Genomic DNA, 22,266 nt, shown 5'->3' on the forward strand with positions numbered 1-22,266 from the left:
TCCCTTGAGGCAAATACAACCTTTAATGAAGCTGTGTATTCCTTAAAAAGATTTTTTTTTATTGTCCGAAGTAGCAGAATCTATCTCATCACCCTTCTGTTGTCCTTTGTACAGCAACACTCAGGCTGGGAAAGGGAAGGGAATCACTAGGAGCCAATCAAGCTCTGGTGCATGTACATGTGGTGAAAGAGAACATCATAGCAATGTGTTTCTGATTCTTCACTTTCAAACTTAGCAGGATGGAAGGTGGACAGTGACACCACAGTCTTCCGTAAAGTGTAATGGCCAAAACGTTTTCTTTTATTTTTTATAAAATAGAGAAGGGTGAAAACCTGCGTCAGTTCAGTCTTTTCTGCCTGTACCCCATTGGGTAAATTTCTCTTTACTTCTGTCTTGGAGAAACGATGGTGTGTCAAAATTTTTAACTTCCCATCACTTTTGTCTTGGAGAAAGTGGTGATCAGGAGAAACAGAGAAGAGTGAATCTCCCCAGTGGACACATAGATATCAATAAAAACTTGACAAAAATTCTGACCCTTCCACACTCTATACAAAATTTAAAAAAGGGTTTTGGCTTTACAAATACTAACTGTAACAGATTAAGGATTCAGGGTTTTTCACTGCTCATAGGGTTATTCCTAGACACCAAAATGATATCATTATTTCTGCTGTTTGAGTGAATCATAAGACTTATACCAAGAGAAGGCAATGGACACATTTACAGACTGACAGTGCGTCAAACCACTGTGGAAATCAACCCGATTCTCATTACCTAAATCTATATAAAGTTAAATGATGGCAAAGTTGTGTTCATGGCCTTCCCCACTCTGGTGAAATCCCTTTTTTATTAACCCTTTATTTCTAGCTGCTACTAAATTTCCTGTTCTTATTGATCAGTCACTGTGATATTACTCTTCCTGGCATTATAACGACACTGTTAAATATTTATCATGACCTTGATTTAGTACCTCTATAAAATGCTCAGTTGTTTTCTCTAAAATGCTTGAAGGTCATATATTTTTATTTCTTCAGGATATGTACATCTATTTAGGGTAGACTTGTAATGAAATTAAACTTTCTCCCCCATATTTCTAAACATTCTGGCACCTTACAATCATATTTGGTAAATAAAAAGCCCTGGAATACTTTTGCTGAAGACAATACTGCTCCAGGCTTCTATAGTGGCCCAGTGACTTTGCCTTGTATATAGTGAAATACAGAGGCCGGCATTACGGTCTTCTGAAAATACCAGTTGCCTGGTTGTCACTAGCTTTAATACTTTCTAAGACACTGAAATACAAGTATGCAGCTAGAGATACAAGAGCTGATTTTACAAGACCTCATCTGCTTTCTGTATCTGGGTCAGTGACCCAAAGTATTTAAGACAGTAGATGAGTTTGGCAATGGCAACCAATAACTTTCGGGATAGGCATTATTTAAATATGATACTAACCTTTAGTTGAGATGTGAACTATGTGTAGGCACTTGGTCAGGTGACAAGCCATCATGGCAGTATTTGCTAGAGAGAAGTAGGTATTACGGGGGGTTACCTTTTGTACTATGTAGTCCTGTAAGTGGGCATCATGGTAAGCATGGGGGCCCAGTCTGAAGGAGAATTCCAGTAAGGAAAACAGTCACCAGTAAACCTGTAATAACAGGTAATGTAAATTGATGGGGGATTCATTGTTGGATGGATCTGCACTGAATGAAATGGATTTTATGTTATAAGATGTCCACTAAACAGCAGGTTGTCAGAGACCGGTTTCATTTCCTGCTACAGGCTGAAAGCTCTTCAAAACCGGGCATTTAAGAAAAATATATAGAAGCAGAAAAACAGCTCATATTTATTGCTGACGTGTGCTTTGCCTGGAGTTCTTTAATGTTAATATAACCAACATGTGTTAATGTTTAAAAACAAATGCAACTGTTATAAGGGCACAGCCATGCTTGCCGTTTACAAATGCATGCTGTTATTCCTGTAAGGGAGCACAACACAAAGCTTGTATTTCACCCCCCACATAATATAGTTTAAGAACAACCTTAGTGATCACCGAGCATAAACCTTTCAGCCTTTACTTTGTCTGGAAAAGGTACATTCTCCATAAGGCTGTTCTTGCATTTGATTTTTCACAGTAGTCATTCAGCAAGACTGCTGCTCACACACTCATAAAGAAACCAATAGCAGGCAAAACTACAATGAAATATTAGGAATAATAATGGGAAAATCACTTTTGAGCAAATCACTTTGCAAGAACTGGTCCAATCTGTGATGACCAGGTGTTCTCCGTGGAGTGCCAATCTGAGTCTGTTCAAACAGATCCACTGTGTGAACTGGAAAAGGGGTCCAAAAGCTCCCCTTTACTAGTTCAATACCTTTATGGGAGAGCCAGTGGATACCCTGTCAAATCTTGCTTTTCTCTAGTTGGTGAATGAGAAGACCAATGGGCAATCACATATTACACATAGTGCAGGCATAGCCTTATGAGTGTACCGTGTCATTGTGATATAAATACTCTTATTTGAACTATATCCATTCCAACATTAATAGTCCAAATAAGGGCACTGGCATCATAACATTGCATAGCCATAAGGCTGTGCACCACTCCATTATTGTATAACAAGTGAATATCTACTGCCTGTTTTAGTGGCTGTCTTCCGATTTTGGACCCCTTACTACGGAAGGGCAGGGAATCCCCATCTGATTCTGAAGTAAACTGGTGAGAGGGGTTCAATGAACTCCTTTATCAGTTTACTTCTAGCTGGAGATTATTGATGAATAATTCCCCTACAAAATGGAATCCAGGGGCATACTTGTCAGAATCTCAAATCCTCATGGGTTTGCTTATTCCTAACCATCATAATATGATACAGTAACCATCTAAAATTGAGTATGCCTAATAAATCTTAAATGCTTTACAGAATAATATTGTTTACATATTTTTCTTTTCTCTTTTAGAACCATACAATGAGCCAGCATAGCAGCTAATGAAAAAAAACACATCCATTTGAAGATCTTCTGGAAGCACAGAAAAGGGAACATGTTTTAATCTTTGCACGAAACTTTGATTGTTCATGTATATTAATCGAAAAAAAAAAAAGCATTGTATTTTACCATAAAACTTGTATTATTGGAGCTGTTGGGTGTTCATGTGTTTGGACTTTTCAGCACCAGATAAACTTATTGTACATACAGTGTTGCACATGTATTATGTTGTTCAATACGAAATCAGTCTTATAAAGACAGCTGACTTGGGCCCTATTCAAAGAAAAGAGGTTGAAAATCTGCAAGGAAAGAGGATGACGTCAAAGTACTCTTTTGCAGACAGAGTAAGAAAAATGGTTGCTGTATTCCAACTTCCTTTCCAGCAAATCTTGATCTTTAATCCTCATTTTAATATAAAACAGCTGAATTGAATTTTTTTATATACTGCAGAAGAAGATTCTTGCACAGAAAATGTTTTCTCGTCGAGAGGAAAAAAACAATATCTTGAATAAGGCCTATATATAAATATATACATACATGCATATATATATTTGTAAGCCTTGCGGTATGGCAAATAGCATTACCATATATGCAATAGTCATTATGTAGATTGTCAAATAATTTTTTCTCCAGAAGACCATTTTGATGCTTTGTGTGTCGAAACTTTTTTCTTCTCTTTCTTAACAATGGTTTCGCCCTGCCAAAAATTCTTGAATCCGTTAAACTAACTTGTATGTTACCGTTCTCAATGTTTACTCTGCAGTCTGAACCTGGAGATTACTGGAATTGTTTACCAAAAGAAAATAAATTCAGTTTATCATTAAGTGCAATTGTTTCACTTTTGTTGCCTTCACTTAAACATATCCACATATAGTGTGTGGAAGGCTGGTAGAGTTTTTGCTGCTATTGCTTCAGCCTGACCCTGCCATCACTAAAAATGGCACAATGTTAGCCTATCACACATGCACACCATATTACCAATGATGCCAAAGAAAATATTTCACCTTGCTATATCATTCCATTGTCAAAGAAAGAGATTCTGTTCCAATAATGACTGGAGCTCCTGGATATCACTTAAATGCATACCAGCATACTGTAGATGTTAATTCTGTATGACACTGAAATTTTGGTTCAATTTTCTAGGCTCCTCTATCCCAAATGAAAGTATCAGAAAAGTAGAGGGGAAAGGTATTTGGAGGGGCAATTGTGATGTGATTTTGGAGTATGTGTATTAATGTACTGGAGCAGAGGGAGGGTAGAGGGGGGTAAAAAAATATGAAAGTGCACTGCCCTTAAAAATAAAAAGATATATTCATAACAAATGTATATAAATCCCTAAAGCCTCCAAAGAGTCAATAGAATGCAATATATAATATAGCAACCCCCTGTGTATATAAAAGTACCACACAATACAAATCATCCGTATTACAAAGTACATATATTAAAATCTATATTATATCTGCATAAAAAATATACAATGATTTAAAAAAATATAATAATAATAAAATGCACTCTGCTGTTATATCAAAGCCCCAATCACAATGGATGTGCCAAAACAGTGTGCTCAAATTTTAACAAGTTTATGGTGAGCGTCTCTCAGTTTCCCCTTCATGTGTGCTGTAACAACTTCCTCACACCGCACTCAACAGAAAGGTTGGACCATCAGTGCTGAATTGTCCAATAAAGCTTAGTGATAGTAGTATTATCCCTCAGTGGTCTGGGTTCTCTTTTCCTCAAGTACCTATCCCTCGTACTCCAAATACCGCCTTCAGCTCCGACAGTTCAGATGTTAACCAGTTTTTACTGCTCATATCGGCTCACAAAGAGGGATAGCTCTCCACCTCCAGAAAAAAACACGGGGCTCAATAGGATATGCTGCATCTGAAGAAATGCAACACAACACAAAGCAGTTCAAACTGCCTTAGCTGTCATCTACTGTACACTTCCCAATTGCAGTCAATGGGAATCTGCTAATCTGCTTTTGATGTTTTTTTAAACATACATCAAACTCAGGACGAAAACTCTTATGTACATGAGCTCTAAATATGTTTTCTTTGTGATCTTCTTACAAGCCTAATACGTATTACGGTTAGGGGTTCTTAGATGTTAAGTGTAACAAATAACTAAGAACTTCAGTGCACAAAGGCCTCCAATGAGACATACAGTTTTCCAAATCTTTGGTAGTTAATTTTTGGTAACCTATTTCAAATTACCTGCAACTGGCGGAAAATTCTGCATTAGAAAAAAGAGAAGCTGTGTGCACAGATACCAACCTTGTACTTTGAACATCCAGTAAAACACAGGATTGGTATGATGTATCTATTGTAGAGACAGTACTTTGGTCTATAGATTGGAAACTATGCCAAGATGAAAAGCTCATGCTAAATCCATATTTCCTTGAAATATAATGGTGCATTAATGTTATGTGAAACTGAGCTCATGATATTTCCACCCACCCGTGCACCTTCCCCCAGCTTTTCCCTTGAGATTGATCACGCAACTATCCAACCTTGACTCAGACCTCACCTTTCTTCCCCACATCCAATCACTATCCAAATCCTGCCGCCTTCACCTTCGTAACATCTCCAAAATACGCCCCTTCCTCACCAATGAAACCGCTAAATTACTCATTCACTCACTTGCTATATCTCCTCTTGACTATTGAAACTCTACACAGGCCTAACTCTACACAGGCTATCCACCCTTCAGTCTATCGTGAATGCTGCTGCTAGACTCATCCACTTAAACAACTGCTCAGTGCCTGCACCCCCCCCCTGCCGATCCCTGCACTGGCTTCCAATAGCCCAAAGGATAAAATTCAAAATATTAACAATGACTTACAAAGCCGTTCACAATTCTGCCCCCGGCTATATCTTAAATCTGGTCTCTAAGTATCACCCTAAGCGTCCCCTCCACTCCTCAAAAGACCTTCTGCTTTCCAGCTCCCTCATCAACTCCTCCTATGCTCGCCTCCAGGACTTCACTGGAGTCTCTCCCATCCTCTGGAACTCTTTACCCCAACCTGTCCGTCTGTCTCCCACTCTGACTGCCTTTAGGTGATCTCTTAAGACTCATCTCTTCAGGGAAGCCTATCCCACCTCAACCTAACCACTGAACCATCACGTTCTCAAACAATTCATCCCCCCACAGCTACCTCCTCATGCATCACTTCTCCCTCCCTTTTAGATTGTAAACCCTTAGGGGCAGGGCCCTCCTTACCGTCTTGAATTGTATTGTGATAGTAATGTCTTCCTTATATTATAAAGCGCTGCGCAAACTGTTGGCGCAATATAAATCCTGTATAATTATAATGTGCAATATATTGAAAATGTACCTAGTGTAAAATCTAAACAGAACAACCATTTTTTTCTCATTTAACAACCATTAGCCATTCAGTTCACACATCTGCTGCCAATTGCAAATGGAATAAGACCTAGATATACAGTATATTATAATATATACTAGAAGTAATATACAGTATATTAAAATGGAATTCAATAGTATTTGACTGTCTTTGGCCCCATGACAACACTTGCCTGAAGATTCTCTTTATTCATTCTCTTTAGCCTCTGTAGTTGCTCTTCAGCTAATTGGATGGCATTCCTAATTTCTACTGGATAAGGCTGTTCGTGCCATAAAATATGTTCACTGCAAAACATTAAAAAAGAAAAAACAAAAGTATCTTAGTCTTCAGCTTTTTAAACTCTTGTCCCTGATTTTACATGTGATTTAGCCATCGATGACCAGGTAAATCTGTTACTGCTTTTTATAACCAGGAGTGTGTCAGTGTTTTATAATTCAGGGACTTCTGAATATTTTTTCCCCACATGTTCTGGTATCAGTATGTTGGCATTCAGTCACCGTAGATGTGTTGTAGGTGTAAGGCATATACGCCAAATAATAATTCAGCCCATGCCCCCCACTCCCAGGACTCGCCTATCCTTTCCCTTCCACTAACCTTAACACTTTACCTACCCTATAACACCTAACCCTAATAAATGTATTATTCCTAATTTACCTAATGCTAACAGAGAACCATTAAAGGGAGCTTCTACATAGAAACGTTGAGGTTGTAATTACTAACCTTACTATCTGAAATGCTAGTTGCCTGGTTTCTATTGCTGATCCATTGTCTTTATTACTTTCCTACTGAGCTATGACAGATCAGAAGTTCTGACTTGACTGTGCCTTTGACTGCTGCATTCTTGTTGTACATCAGTAAATTGTAATTAATTAAAGCCAGGAACAGCCGGGCAATTAGCATTTTTAGAGCGTATTTCTTTCAGTACAGGGTTCCCTTAAATAGAATCTAAAAAGTAACAGTAACAATAACCTAAAGTATCCTGTATGGCATTCCAAACAAGTACCAAATCCAGTTACTGTGTGATGCACAAACCTTAGAAAGCAATCAATAAGCTTTCTTTACTTTCCCTGCCTGAGACATTCGTGTCTCACTTGTCCCCCTCCCAAACATTGCAGCTTCACAATGTGAGGGTTTCAACAACAGAGGCAGTGTTGCAAATCCAGAAATCAGTGGGCTGGACTAGGTGTGGCCGAGTGCTCGTTGACAAACAAAACGCTTGTAAATCAGCAGTACAAATATTGGTACACACCCCTGCAACATTTGTTCATCCCAATGTAGTGCAAGCAGGCATGAAAGTGGTAACTCTGCTCTGAAATCTGGAGCAGTGCAGCATTGTTGCCACACCATTACAGATGGTGCATTAGGTGGACTTCCCTGACTGGTCCAACAGTTGTGTGGGACTTTGCTGAGGGAGTAAGAGAAGGTGGCTCGTGTGTGGCACTGTCTCTGCACCTCACACTGTTTAGATTTTTCTTTTTTATGTTTTTAATGTAGGCATTCTTTATTTGAAGTTACAAAATCTACACTACATTCAGGTCTCCACACAGCAGCATGGTGTGCTGCACTGTGGTGCGGTGACCTGCAATGTGACAGTGTGCACTGTAAAAGAAAAATGCTGGATGTCTGCCTTTATATGCAGTGCACTGTGCCATACATCACAACCCTATTGTGGTGTAAAGGGACACATAGGAAATTAGTTTCTATGTGCCCTAGGGGTGACTTACTTAAAAACTCCAGTCACTGCTAATGATGTGAATGAGCCCTTAGGCCCCTTTCACACGGGCTGATCAGGAGAGGATCCATGCATGGATCCTCTCCTGATCGGAGTGGTATGGATCAGATGTCACAGCTGTGGAGTCCATCTTGAAGTGGAGGAAAAAACTAGGATGACTGTACCCCATGTCGGTCTATGGGGAATCGGATGTAAACGGACCATTTGCATCCGATTACCTCTGATCGGTCACGATCAGGTCCATAGAAACCATCCGTTTACACATGGCTACCCATAGACTAGCATTGGCAATCTAATCAGGTCCGCCTGAAAAACTGACATGTGGACCCGATGGGACCGCCCAAGTGAAAGAGGCCTTATAGGTCAGCCACTCCCTAACACCAGTGAAGGCAGAAAAGGTATGACATTCCCAGGGCATATACTTTTAAAAGCCAGTCCGCAAAGGCAGACAACACATTTCTAACCTAACAGGGCCTCTTTAAAGAAATGACAAATAACTTGAGGCACGCATTCTTATCCTCATTTCTTTAATTCTGAAGTTATTCTAAAAAGCCACTTTATTTTCCTGTGCTTTCCATTTCTAGATTTATAGCCTGGCTTCAATAGCTTCTCAGTATGTTATGTTGAATCCCATAACCAGGTGTTTATACAACATATGATCTGCATTCACTAATCTCTCTGGGGACACTCAGGCCTTGCACAGCTATCTGTTAGATGGCAACAGTGGAAATTGTAAACGTTATGCCGAGTATTATTCAAAACCATCTCATTATTATACATTTGTCTTGTAATGAAAGACAAGCCAGTGTCCCGGTGACACATTGTATTCTGTCACATACAGTATTCTGTTGTACCGGTGGAGAAAATATGAATGATGCAGTAGGCATCTATGATTCAGATGAGGTTACAGAGCATGAGACTAATACATTATTATTACTAGCGATCAGCAGTTATGGCGCCAACTGAAAGCAGTTTATATTAGCAAGAGGAAGGCAAGGAGCAACTAATGAACAGTTTAGCAGTTCTGTTCCAAGCATTGTATACAAATGTCTTGGGAGGACAGGTAAAAATAGTAATAAAGGTAGAGGACGGGTAAAAATAGTAGACTGGTACAAGTGTAGCGTTAGTAATCGTGGTCAGTACAAAGTAGGAACATTCTGTTTTCCATGTGACTAGACAACCATTTTTGTCTTTTTTAGTGTATCAAAACCCAAGAACAAAAATGTATTATACTGGGCCTTTTCACTTCTTCATGTGGTGGCTGCATTGGGTTTTTTTTTTACAGAAATGTATTACCTTTATTTTCATTGTGTAATTCTGCCTGTAAAAACACTTCCTGTCCTAGGGTGACCACGCTCACTCACTGTACTTTATTTATTAGGCATGTGCCATTCGTTTCATTCCAAAATAAAATTTGGATACATCCAAATTAAAAAAATAACGAATCTGAACATATTCAAATTGTTCATGACAAAAATTTTGCATGCATCCAAATTTGTTTCCGACTGTCATTCTGAATGAATTTATATTGAATGGTAAAATAAAAAAAAAAGTGTGGAGTCCCTTCCCCAATTTATACCAAACCCTTTAGGTCTGGTAGGAATTTTAGGTGGGACACCATCGCCAAAAAAAACAAAAGAAAAAAAAGACCCCCGGGCAAAGCACGTTGTCCCCATGTCGATGAGGACAAGTGCCTCTTCCCCACAACCCTGGCCAGGCGTTTGTGGGGGTCTGTGGGCAGGAGGGAATCTAGGTGCCCCCTCTAACGCCGCCCCCCTTGTGAATGAGTAAGGGGTAGTTGTTCTACTCATTCAACAAATACAGTAAAATTGTAATAAAAACACACCACACTGTAAAAAAAAGTCCTTTATTAAAAAAACAAAAAAAGTCCAATGTAGTCCACAGGTCAATCATGTCATCCAGCGATGTAGATCTATGTCAATCATGATGAACGGTGGCTGCCGACTTTCCGACGCGACCGATCCCAATGAATTCTCCCCGCAAAATTACAGCTCTGGCCCGAATGTGAGCACAGCGGCAGAGCAAGTCGTGATGTCATAGGACTTGTTCCGCCCCTTTGTTGGCATTCAGAAGCAGAATTGTCATAACAACTCTGCTCCTGAATGTCAACAAAGGGGTGGAACAAGTCCCGTGACGTAACTTTGCTGCAACAAGAATTTATTTGTAAATATTTAACTCATCCGAAATTAACGGAAATTTGGGATGTCCCTGAATCTGAATCCCAAAACGAATTAACTTTCGGACCCAAACCCCTAAAAAACAAAAATTGAAACAAAATGTTTTTTGCCCTCTTACATGTCTAGTATCTATGGGGAGCAGCTCCGTCACCCTAAGATAGAAAGTGCTTTATATTACCAAAACACCTACCCTTCTTATCCTAAGGTGTTCTGTAGTCTACAGAGATACATTTTTTGTTTTCTTTTGATATAATCGTACCTGGGAATTTTAAATGAAAAGTCAGTGAGCCAGAGGTTTGAAGGGAAAAAGGGGGAAATAGCGGCAACATTTGAGAATCGTAGCAGCATGAAGAGAATTTCAGGGTTTCATGGTGGCGCATGTATTGCACTGTGGAAAATTGTGGTGAAAAAGTGGCATGGTTTACTAGTAACATGTAATAGATACAATTATAATAATGTGTCCCTTTAAACAAACAGCACTGACTTAAATGTTATTATTATATAGGATCTATACTGATCACCTGTAACATTTGACCACTCTCCTAATATTGAGTGGTCCCCTTTTGCCACCAAAAAAGCCCTTTCATGTCGAGGCATTGATCTCTGAAGGATTGCTGTGGTATCTGTCACCAAGCCATCAGTAACAGTTGTTTTTAAGTCCTGTAGGTTGAGAGGTGGGGCGGACAAGGAAAGGAATTGTTTTTCCAGTGCATCCCACAGATGCTCGATTGGATTGAATCAACACCTTGAACTCGTTGTTACTTAAACACTTGTTACTTTGTTACTTGTTTCTTGAACCATTTTTGCAGTGTGACAAGGCGCCACATTATCATGCTGAAAGAGGCCACTGCCATCAGGGAATACCATTTCCATGAAGGGGTGCATTTGGTCAGCAAAAATGTTTAGGTAGGTGGAACATGTCAAAGTAACATCCACATGAATAGCAGGGCCCCAAGGTATTCCAGCAGAACATTGCCCAAAGCATCACACTGCCTCCGCCGAGTTGCCCATAGTGAATCCTGGTGCCACCTCTTCCCCAGGTAAGTGACACACACAAACCCAGCCATCCACATGATGTAACAGAAAATGTGATTCATCAGACAAGGCCACCTTCTTTCATTGCTGTGTGGTCCAGCTCTGATGCTCACTTGCCCATTGTAGGAGCTTTTGGCAGTGGACACGGGTCAGCATGGGGCACCCTGACCAGTCTGTGGCTCTTCAGCCCCATACACAACAAACTACGACTGTGTGTTCAGACACCTTTCTATCAGAACCAGCATTAACTTTTCCAGCAATTTGAACTACAGTAGCTTTTCTATTCGATCCATCTACACAAGCCAGCCTTCACTCTCCACATGCAATGAGCTTTGGCCGTCCATCCTTTCTTGGACTACTTTTGGTAGGTCCTGACCATTGTAGACAGGGAACATCCCACAAGAGCTGCAGTTTTTCTATCCATCACAATTTGGCAAGTCACTCACACTTGCCCAAAGTCGCTTACACTTCCCCCATTTTTTCTGCTTCCAACACATCAACTTCAGGATAAGATGTTTACTTGCTGCCTAATATATGCCACCCACTTCTAGGTGCTATTGTAATGATCAATGTTATTCCCCTTACCTCTCAGTGGTCATAATGTTATGGCTGATTGGTGTATATAATGCCATCATCAGTTTGTGCAGTGTGTTACAATATAAAGCGAGACAGTAGAGTTACAATATAATTCAAGACTAGACGGTTTAGAGGGCCCTGCTTGTGAGAGTTTACAATCTAAAAGGCAAAAAAAATTACAACCCTGTCGGTACATAAACCACTAAAGGGCAATTGTTATAACACATGGGCAACAAATGTACAATCCTTACAATATGTGTACAACAAAGGTACAGTTGTTGCAACAGCAGGTAACAAACAGGCAAACGTGACGATACATGGACACCCCTGATTTCTAACCTTTACTTTAGGCCTCCAGAAAGCTGCAGTCAAGGACCCCCTTCCCCTTATAGCTTCTTAGAAGGGGGAGCTAGAAGATGAGAAAGCACAGATCTTTCCTCCTCTTTAGGGTTGACTTGCTACACCAGCAGTTGGTTGACAGAAGTAGTAACAGTAATGTTACTACTGTCAGCAAAGCTGGAGAGAACTCCTAGAGACCGTGAAACCTGGTAACCAAATCAAGTATGCAGAGATTTCAAGGAAAGCCAGAGAGTTCCCACTATGCTCATGTTTGGGTGTTTAGGTGAGCACAGTTTCACCTGATTTATGGCTTTGCCTCACATGTTCACCCCCTTTGTTTTATGTGACAGTTCTGATACTTAGTGATTAGTAGCACTATCACATATGGGGGAGAAAGTCCGTAGCCCTGCATTAGTTTAATCTGCTTGTATTTTACCTTACCTGCCCGACCCCATCATAAGGCTGGGCACACACCTTACAACCATTGCAAGACTTTTGTCTTGCGATGGTTGTAAGGTACTTAAAAAAACGTATGATCTGCCTATCTTAGACAGGCAGATCGTATTTGCGATGATCAGAAGCCGCGCCCCCCTTAGGGGCAGGCTTCCGATGACCGCAATGCCGAACGGGCAGCGTGCGCTTGTGCACACCGGCCCCTCCGGCTTTTATCTTACGAACATGCTACGATGTTCGGCGGGTTTTCGAACATGTTCGTAAGTTTAAAGCCGTGCGACCTTACAGTAGTAGAGATCGCACGGCTTCCACACACCTTACAATAATCGTACGATCGCAGGATTTCCCGCGATTATCGTACGATTATCGCAAGGTGTGTGGGGACCTTAAGAACCTTCAGCCCTGATTCATGAAGTGGTGCTGGCTCTTGGGGGAAGTTATGCAATTACCGAAATGCCTTGATGGGTGGATATCTCGAGGAGTAGGTATGCCTAGACAAAATGCATTTGAATGATGTCTGCCCTAGGTAACGCCCACATGTGATGCTGAGCCTCCATGGTTAAAAATACAGAAATGCAATGAATTAAAGGAGTCAGGGATAATCAAGCTGAGGAGGAAAGGGATAGATTATACTGGATGTCCTCCAGCCAGAAAATGAGGCAAGATCTATGTCACATACTGCAGATTTGAATGCACACTTTAAGAAGCTCATGGTGTGCAGTGAAACCAGAGTAAGCATGTCAGTACAGGAGAGGGGCCGGCACAGCTGTGCAAGACTGAGCGCGTATTCACACCAAGTGCGGAGCAGAGGCAGAGTAGTTACAGAACGTATCAAAAATGCATCCAATGTATTCAATGGTATTTTGGGCTCTAGTTCACACCAGAGCATTCAGTTCCAGAGCATGTGGAAAAACTGCAGCATTTCCTATTTTTTCCTCTCTGGAACGCACCAAAACGTATGCAAACACATAACAAATGCATGCAAATGCCCTGGAACGCACGAAAAGCCCATTTTAGGCTACAAAAAAAAAAAACTGCAGAAAAACACTGCACTGTGTGTGCAGAAACTCATGCAGGTCTGGTCCGCATTTGGTGTGAACAAGCCCTCAGAGTAAGGCTGGAATTCAGCTTGAGCTTACAAAAGACTTCCTTTCCTTGCTCTTGGCAGCTGAATGGAGCTGCAGGAAGGCAAAGTCAACCTGGAAGCATGCTGCATTTGCTCATCTACACTCATCGGCTGAAAAGTCAAGTCACTTTCCCATCAGATAACTCAGACTCCAGTGCCAAGGTTACAGTTTACACTGGTGTATCTTGCGTCTAAAACAAGAAGCCAAATATGAAGTCCTGTTTGATAAATAGAGATGATATTTAAATAATGTATTATGCTTACAAAGAACTCATCCCTTCTTGTTACATAAGTTTGATTAGGTTTATACAGAAAATGATTAGGAATACATTCAGAGTACAAGGAATTTCCAAGGTACAGCCTCCAGCAAATGTATGTTGGTGAATACATAGACAAGCACCAGTAATGATTTATTGGCAAGAAAAGCTTAACGAAAAATTGGGCTTTTTAGGTGCCACAAATTGTACATGTTAATGTTTTTCATTAAAAAAAAACGTGTTTTATTAATACACTTTTAAAGCATGTATAAAATCACTTTAGCCACTCCCAATATCAGTTATATACTACAATTTAAGAATGGGACACGTACAATAGCATGTACATATCTTGACTAAGTCATTCTGAGTTGAACGTGTCATATATCACAGTAGGCTTGATGAGTTTTGCAAGTATGCTTCTTCAGGAGCTGGCCCCCTTAATGAGGGACTCAAGTGGGGCATAAACAGAGGTTATTGTGGGAGCTGTTGTCAGGAAGCAGGGGGTGTTACCTCTGCTCGGGGACAAAGGGCACGGCGCAGGGCACGGGTTCCCCTCCAGCCTGGTAGAACTCCTGGTGCCCGGGCTGCGGGTGCGCATGCGCGAGTCGTGCGGCATGTGCAGTACGCAGGCTGCGCACACATCCCCGGAAGCGCGCGTGTATCGCTCCTGCGCCATTAGGGCCATCAGGTGTGGGCCTTGCAGGAGGGGGTTCCCAGCACACACCTTCCATCTCTCTCACCTGCTATTGGTTCCCGGGGAGGAAGGCCTCCTGGTTGCCTCGGTGACCGGGGGGTGGTCTTACCTCCCCTGGCTATAACAAAAACCTGGCCTGAGCTCTGGCTTATTGGTGAGTTATTTCACCTTATGGTGAACATCTAGCCTGCCTCGACCCGGACTGGACTTTGACTACTCTCTTGGATTGCCCCTAAATAGTACTTAGTTTCTGGACTTATCGGCCGCTTCCTGTCAGTGGGTTCCTTACCACGCTACTAGTTCGCTGGTACGTCTGACAGCTGTAGCCATTTGTAAGTGGCATTAAGGAGAAGCAGGTAGTACTTTGGGTTGGTACCACTTTCCATGTATAATTGGAATATATATATATCATTTTGTTTCTGCACCTGAGGATGTTTCTTCTGTCTTGGTATCTAAATACCATGCATGGTGGTAACCTCTGAACTCAGTGGGCAGTCTCATTGAACTCGGTCCTGGTCTCCCCAGAAAGCCTTCATGCAGGTGACACACTGCACCCCTCTTATGGATGTCATGGATGTTGCTGGTGGTTGCTCAAACACTGTATAACAAGTTGGGATAATTATTAAGGCTCCTGAAGCATACCCACGGAACGTGTCAAGCCTACTGCTATTCATGATACGTTCAACTCAGAAGAACTTGGTCAAGATATGCACATGCTATTGTACATGTCCCATACTTGTATTGTATTATGTAACTAATATTTGGGGTGGCTTAAGTGATTTAATACATTCTTTTAAAGTGTATTAATAAAACATGTTTTTTATGAAAAACAGGAATATGTACAATTTTTTGGCACCTAAAAAGCTAAATTGTTTGTTAAGCTTTTCTTATTATAATGTTATAGGGGTGTGGCGCCACCCATTAACCTCTCACCCCCCACGTATAACCTTTACTACATGTACAGAATAGTATACAAAGTCTCTAACAAAGGAAAATATGGGAGACTTCAGGTATGTTACATCAGGAGCTTTGCATTGAATTCAAGCCAGCCATAGACAATGTCTAGCGCCAGTCTACACTTGTGGAGAGCATCAGCTTGGAAGGCAGGTAGGGAAAAAACAGGTAAGGCAGAAAAGGAGAGAGGGAGAGAGGGAGAGAGGGAGAGAGGGGAGCTGAGACATGAAAAAAACAAAGAAGGATAAAGTCTCACAGGTGCGTAGTGAAGAGCCATGAGTATGATAGCAGCCAGGGGCTCCATGTGTTGTTTCAAGTCTCAGTTGTATCATTAATATGTGCAGTCAGGTTTCATTCTGCTGTGAAATATGGCCTAAAAGAGTTAGTACATGTCAATAGTAAGCCATATAGTAATGAGAGCATGATTCGGATCTTCTGACTGTTGGCATATTGCCTCAAAAGGAGAAAGCTGACATGCTATTTGGCCCTTTATTTCTAAGGTCTTAAAAAATATATATTAAAGCCATTGGTTTCCCCGAGAAGTTGTTGGTGAAGTGAGAGATAACAATGATTTCAGCTTCCCCGACTCCAATGCCTTGCATATGGAGGAATGGTCTGTAGCCCAAGTGAAAAAACTGCTCCCTGTGACCCTCAGTCTAAATGTCCCATTATAGTGGGTTAAAGGTTCAACAAAGGACACAATTTGACTTCAAGAGGGAATCCCATACTCTTAGCATTGGGGATATGGCAAAGGGTAGGGAGATGACATGGGGTCAGGCTGTAGCTCATATAAAGGGGAGTGAGGAGTTGTGTAATGTCATGAGAGACGTTTGGCGGCTGCTTTTGCTGGCCTCCTTCTGTAAGTGCTAGTTGCCTGGCCGTGTCTGCCTCTCATTCCTCTGAATCACAAATCTAGAACAAACATGTTATAAATGGTTATCAGCAAAGTGTTGGAATTCTTTACCTCTATAGCTGTTCTAGGTGGAGGGGCAATTGCACCACACTTGGTCAGCAGCATTGTCAACCTGTGGAGAAGGTAGTGTTAAATGGACTAGCAGATTTAGGGGCTTGAGGAAAAAATAAAATCTGAACTCCAGCTAACACTTCTTAAGCAGTTACAGCAACAGTTTTTTTTCCTTTTGGGATAAAGGTTTATATAACTGAATAAAAGCTGACTATTGTAAGGACCCTAGTCAATGTTAATGGCTTGTCTCAATTCTCGTTACGACACTTTTTCTGGACAGTTTGTTATTTTTTAAATTTCCTTTAATAGACCATACTTACTGGCCAGATCACTGGATGAAAATAAAGTTAAACTAATGCAGCCACCACATCTAAAGGTTAATAACTGCAATATATTACATTTTTGCTTTTAGGGTTTAGATACACATGAAATTACAATGTAGCTTGTACTGCATGTTACATTGATTTTTCAATGAAATTGGAGTTTCCTTTAAAGGCCGGTACTAACAAAAATGTGGAAAATGGAGAATGTACTTTAGAAAAACTTTTGGAAGCACTGGCTTATTAAAACATTGATGCTTGACCACTGTGACTTATTACATAGTAGTAGTAGTAGTAGTAGTAGTAGTAGTACTAGGATGGACACCAGCACTCCAAAGCAAATCCAGTACGTCTATTTATTCACGTACTTGTTGCAAATGCAAAACACAAGATACAACGTTTCGGGGTCTCACAGGATCCCCTTCAACTTGTTTGCCTGATGAAGGGGATCCTGTGAGATCCGAAACGTTGTCCATCCTTTACTTTTTTACTATACTTTTGCATCATATGTTCAGTTTAAACTGCCTAGATTTATAACTGATTTTCTAAACCACTGTTTAGAAAATCAGTTTAAGCCTGCTAAACCACTGTTTCAGTTTTGAGATGGTTAAATGTTACAATATGTGTTAAATGTATGAAAAATTATACAGTTTTTGGTCTTTCCATGTAACATTGCTGTAAAGGAAAAAAAAAGCTTGTCATTGGAGCACTATTCATCAATGTTTTAATGTAACAATAACTTAACCATTGCTACAAGTACATAAGTATACTCGAGCTACAAGTATACCTCTTGTGTTTCATTCTAACACTAAATATATCCACAGTTTATAAAATATCTTCTCCATAGCTAATGTGAAGCTGGCTGCTCCTTTAAATGAACCTGTTCAGAAAGTCAGTAACATGTCCCTAATCCTCTGTAATGAATTCATTCACACCCTGCTGCTCAATTATATGTTCAGAAGGGGCTTTACCTTTTAGTGGTAAATGTACCATTCTCTTTACAATGTTTGTTCAACTGAATTTGTAAAGACACAAATGCAAAGCAATGAAGCATTACAAATTCAATGCTCGTTTTTTTACTTTTAAAATTAATTTCTAGCTCTTTTTTTTCCCCTACATCACGCCAGTGAACTATGAAAGCTTGAAAATGCCCACAGGGCGTAAAGCAGTCCCAGGTCAACCAATCACCCAAGCAAACCTTCTCTTCTGTGTAGAAGAGGAAGCGTGAAGAGGTCTCACTTGTGCTTTCAACCCCCTTTTTTTTCAAGACATATTTGTTATTGTCTGAGACATCACAAGTTTAAAAAAAGAAAAGTTAATTAAATATGGAACAAGACCGAGCAACATCTTTTAAACCATCATGTCATTAGATGTGGATTCCTCCAAGGGGCTTCTTAAAAGGGGTTTCAGAACAATGACTTTTCAGTTAGATATTTATGGCCATGGTTATGTAAACACACACTTTATTGTCTATGTATATTTAATATAATTATCAGTTTTGTACTCACAATCTCATGAGACTCAACAAATCAGTCTTGCTTTGGGGATGTCAGCAGAAAAGACAATTGTTGGTAAGAAATTTTCATAAATCGTATTAAGAAGTCCAGTGAAAACAGACCTCATGTTACCATGGAATCCTTTGAACCAGCTGTAAATCTTTCTCAATAGGTTGGAAGACAATGCCCCTGATGCATCGTGCTGCACCGAATCTCCCAGAGTAACAATTTGTTACCGTTTGATATTTATCATATCATGTGTGATGGCAGAGCAAAGGACAAAATCAAGAACACACAATAATACAAACGTACAACTCTCCTAATCCTCAGTGTAATGTCCCTTTGTTATGCAATACTACTTTATTGTAACAAAACTAATAAACATTTTCTTATTGTTCTCTCTTTGTGTTACCATTTCAGCTTTGTTGATGGAAAATTAAAAAGGTTCAACTGATTAATAGAGTTGCTGGTGCACTTGAGAAAACTGTTCATGCAGCTATTTGTATAAATGATCATGCTGGTTAATGTAATGGTATTGCACATCTCTATACCCTTTAAGATTATTCTCCTTAGAAGAACAATTAGTCCCAACAGTCAGACTATTGCCATAATAGGTCAGCAGCATTGATATTGCGTGATGGCAGTGCAGGTTATCTAATGTAACGTATAAAAACAATGGGAACATTACTTTGCAAAGCACTTATGTCTGTAATGTCTCCTAGCAAGGGAACTGATAATGTTTTTGGGTCATCTGCTCTCTAATTAAAATATGATATATGCTTTGTTATGCTTATTGTAGTTTTTATGACCTTTACATGACCATAAGAAATGGTGTTGTGTTATTATGCAAATGTCCAATGGTAGCAGAGTCCTTCAACCTATATATTTTATGCTAATCTGTGTACTCCAGCACTGTTTATTGAGCTTGAACTGGTTTTGTTTTAGCATCTAGAAGCAGCTAACTTTGGAGATTTCAGAAATGTTTAAGCTCATTTAAAATGATTAGTTTTGAAATAAGAACAAATGGCTATTATACCAACTATGTGAGTTTTTAATATTAAACTTTACATCATGGGAAATCTGAGAAGTTAAGATCCCTACTGAGTGCCGGGTAAAAATCATCTTTTTGTAAAGCACGAGTGATGCGCTGTCAGAAAAGTTTAGCCTTTTTGTTTGAGCCATGACGTTGGGTTGGTAAGGCTCGAGATAAACTGGAGAGGCACATTGAAAATAAATCTTACAAACAAAGCAATGCTTTGTCTGCAGTTTGCAGTCTCTCTACATTCTTGGGGGAAATAAAGGTTGAAGGAGAAAAATAGAGTCTTGAATTTGATTTAATATGGAGCAAGAAAATTGCATAAAGTCAAACTCTCTGGGAGAACATTTGCTTGTATATTGGTGTGTAAATATTCATCTTTTCTTATGGCAATTCCTATGATGATAGCGGATGAAGCCATAGCATGTCACTGTGTGAAGGCACTTAAGAAGATATTCACGTTGTCATTATAGCGGCACTTGTGTAAACTCCACTTTATAAATATTGCCAGCCATGTTGTTTATATAAATATATTTGCACATGTACTATATTTTTTATATGACATATATCCGCTGACTTCTCTTTTTTTACTTGCTACTTGTCATGTATGATTGGTCACTGCTACGAAACAATCTCCACCTAGAGACTGTGCTCACTTGATGCATCTTCTAGGGGTTAGAGAAAAGTTATTTACATCTCTAGAAACTTGTGAAAGTGCATTAACTATTCTGGGCATGTAGAAGAAAACAAAACCCAAGAGTAAAACAATGAGTCTGTTGTAAAATAAAGAAGAGAATATCAAGTCCAAATCCAGCAAAATAAGAGTAGAAATACACCAAAAAGTATGTGTTTTCAGCATTAATTTAAAAAAAAAAACAGGAATGGAGCAAAGAGCTGTGATGACGTGGAAATTGCAGTGACGAACAGCAGCAAATCACATTTCATTTCAATGAAGTCAGCTTGGTTCTGATTGGTTGTTGCGGGTTAGTATACTCTGAAAAGACTGCTCACCTAATCCTATATTGGTAGTAATATATTCATTTGTAGTTATTTTGTTACTTCTGGAGTGAGTTCCTGGAATACAGTCTTATTTAAAGTTGAAAGCAGATATAAAACAGAAAATAGTTGTGCTGCAGTGCTTATGTCCTTACTAGCTGTATGCTAATAGGAGGAGAGAGCAGAGCAACAGAGGGATGAGCTCATCAGGCTGATCCTTCTCTTTCTCTAGTCACAGGCTGGGGGCAGGGAAAATTCCACTGTAGATGAATGACCTAACTGTATTAGAGATAAGAACTGGATGGACAAAATTACAAATCAGTTAATAGGTAATGCAGCTGTTATATATCGTGTGTATTTTATGTGTAAATTTAGCTGTATGTCTCGAGGATATTACCTCATTAATTGCCAATCTATGGCTGACGGTTATACAGAGGGAAGGAATAGAATAAATCATATAACCCCTCATCAGCAACCACTTGGAATGGGTCATCCATTTCTTTAAATATAATGGGTCATATGGTGTTATATCAACTGCTGGGTCATGTGTCTGTCATTAGCTGTCCCATAATTAGTATTCTCCCCTGGGTCAGCTGTTAGTTGGCAATCTTCGCAGAAATTACGGATATGTGAGAGATGCAAAGTGTAAACTAAAATATATAAAACTAAGACGATTTATCCAACTTGATTCATTTTATTTTATTGCATTACTTAATTTGCTGCACACTCAGAATTTTGCAGTATGATTCAGGAAAATCAATGAAAATAAACTGCTCAAGGTTCCATACACCTCTAGCTTCAAGCCGTATTCCTACTGCTATTGAATACTGATGAGCCCAGTGGCTAATGATCCTATAAAATAGTTGCATGAGAGCAGTTTGTTATTACAGTGTTCTAGCATATTAGTGTATCTTGCATACAAAATACATTTGAAAATAACAATAAAAGAAATGAGTTTACATTCAGGTAAATGTAATAAAAATAGTGCTGGAATGAGGGCTTTGATGTAACTTTCAGTAAAGGTCAGGCATTTCTTCCTCCTGGTTTTAATTCTTGGAAATGAGGCCACCAAGGTCATCAGAGATGAGCAAGATGGATTGCAGAATAATAAATTAGGATCCTTTTTCCCATGACAAAAGTTTATTAAAGTGAATGCTGTTTAGTGCAGGCTGAGATATATGTCTTGGAGTGAACCGACCTGACACTTTCATGAACCAGGGACTTCTACATATAGTGAGCACAACTCTTGTGGGTTCAATAGCATATAATAGGACAACACTGGGGATTTGGTTGTTACAGCAGGTAAAGAGCTGTAGCCATAATATTGTACAAATAAGGACCACTGTATCTGTAGAAAAGGGAATTGCTTTAGTGATGGATCTCAGAAGGTTGTGAGACAGTTCAATTATTTCAGCAATTGTCCTCTGCTAGTAAATGTTTTTGAACTATGTTGCTGTAACACTGACAATTCACGGTTGCTTCTAGTATTGTAAAACTGAAGCTCTGCAATCAAGTATTGAAAATCCAGTAAGGGATGTCTATGGGATATCACAGTTACTCTGCCCCGTGTAGACAGCTCACAAAAAGCTAAAAGGTGATTCACATAAACCATACATAGATGAGATCTAGAAGGTTTAAAAAAGGTCCAAGTAATCTAGCTACTTTATGTAGTCATTTAATATATTCTAGTTTCATTTTATTGAAAAAGTGCTGTAGCACAAAAATTGATGGGACTCCGGACCAC

At 39.7% G+C, this 22,266-nt stretch overlaps 1 protein-coding gene across 1 annotated transcript in view; it reads left to right on the forward strand.

The window, feature by feature from the left end:
- Positions 1-3,088, forward strand: part of ZNF521 (zinc finger protein 521) — a 286,555-nt gene extending 283,467 nt beyond the window's left edge. The window contains exon 7 of the mRNA XM_018565685.1: positions 2,956-3,088. Within this exon, the coding sequence (XP_018421187.1) occupies positions 2,956-2,985 (30 nt within the window). The 3' untranslated portion in view covers positions 2,986-3,088. The remainder of the gene's footprint in view (positions 1-2,955) is intronic.
- Positions 3,089-22,266: the final 19,178 nt, after the last annotated feature.

Source organism: Nanorana parkeri, unplaced genomic scaffold (genome assembly GCF_000935625.1).
Source record: "Nanorana parkeri isolate BGI_ZX_2015 unplaced genomic scaffold, ASM93562v1 scaffold873, whole genome shotgun sequence".
Taxonomy (NCBI): domain Eukaryota; kingdom Metazoa; phylum Chordata; class Amphibia; order Anura; family Dicroglossidae; genus Nanorana; species Nanorana parkeri.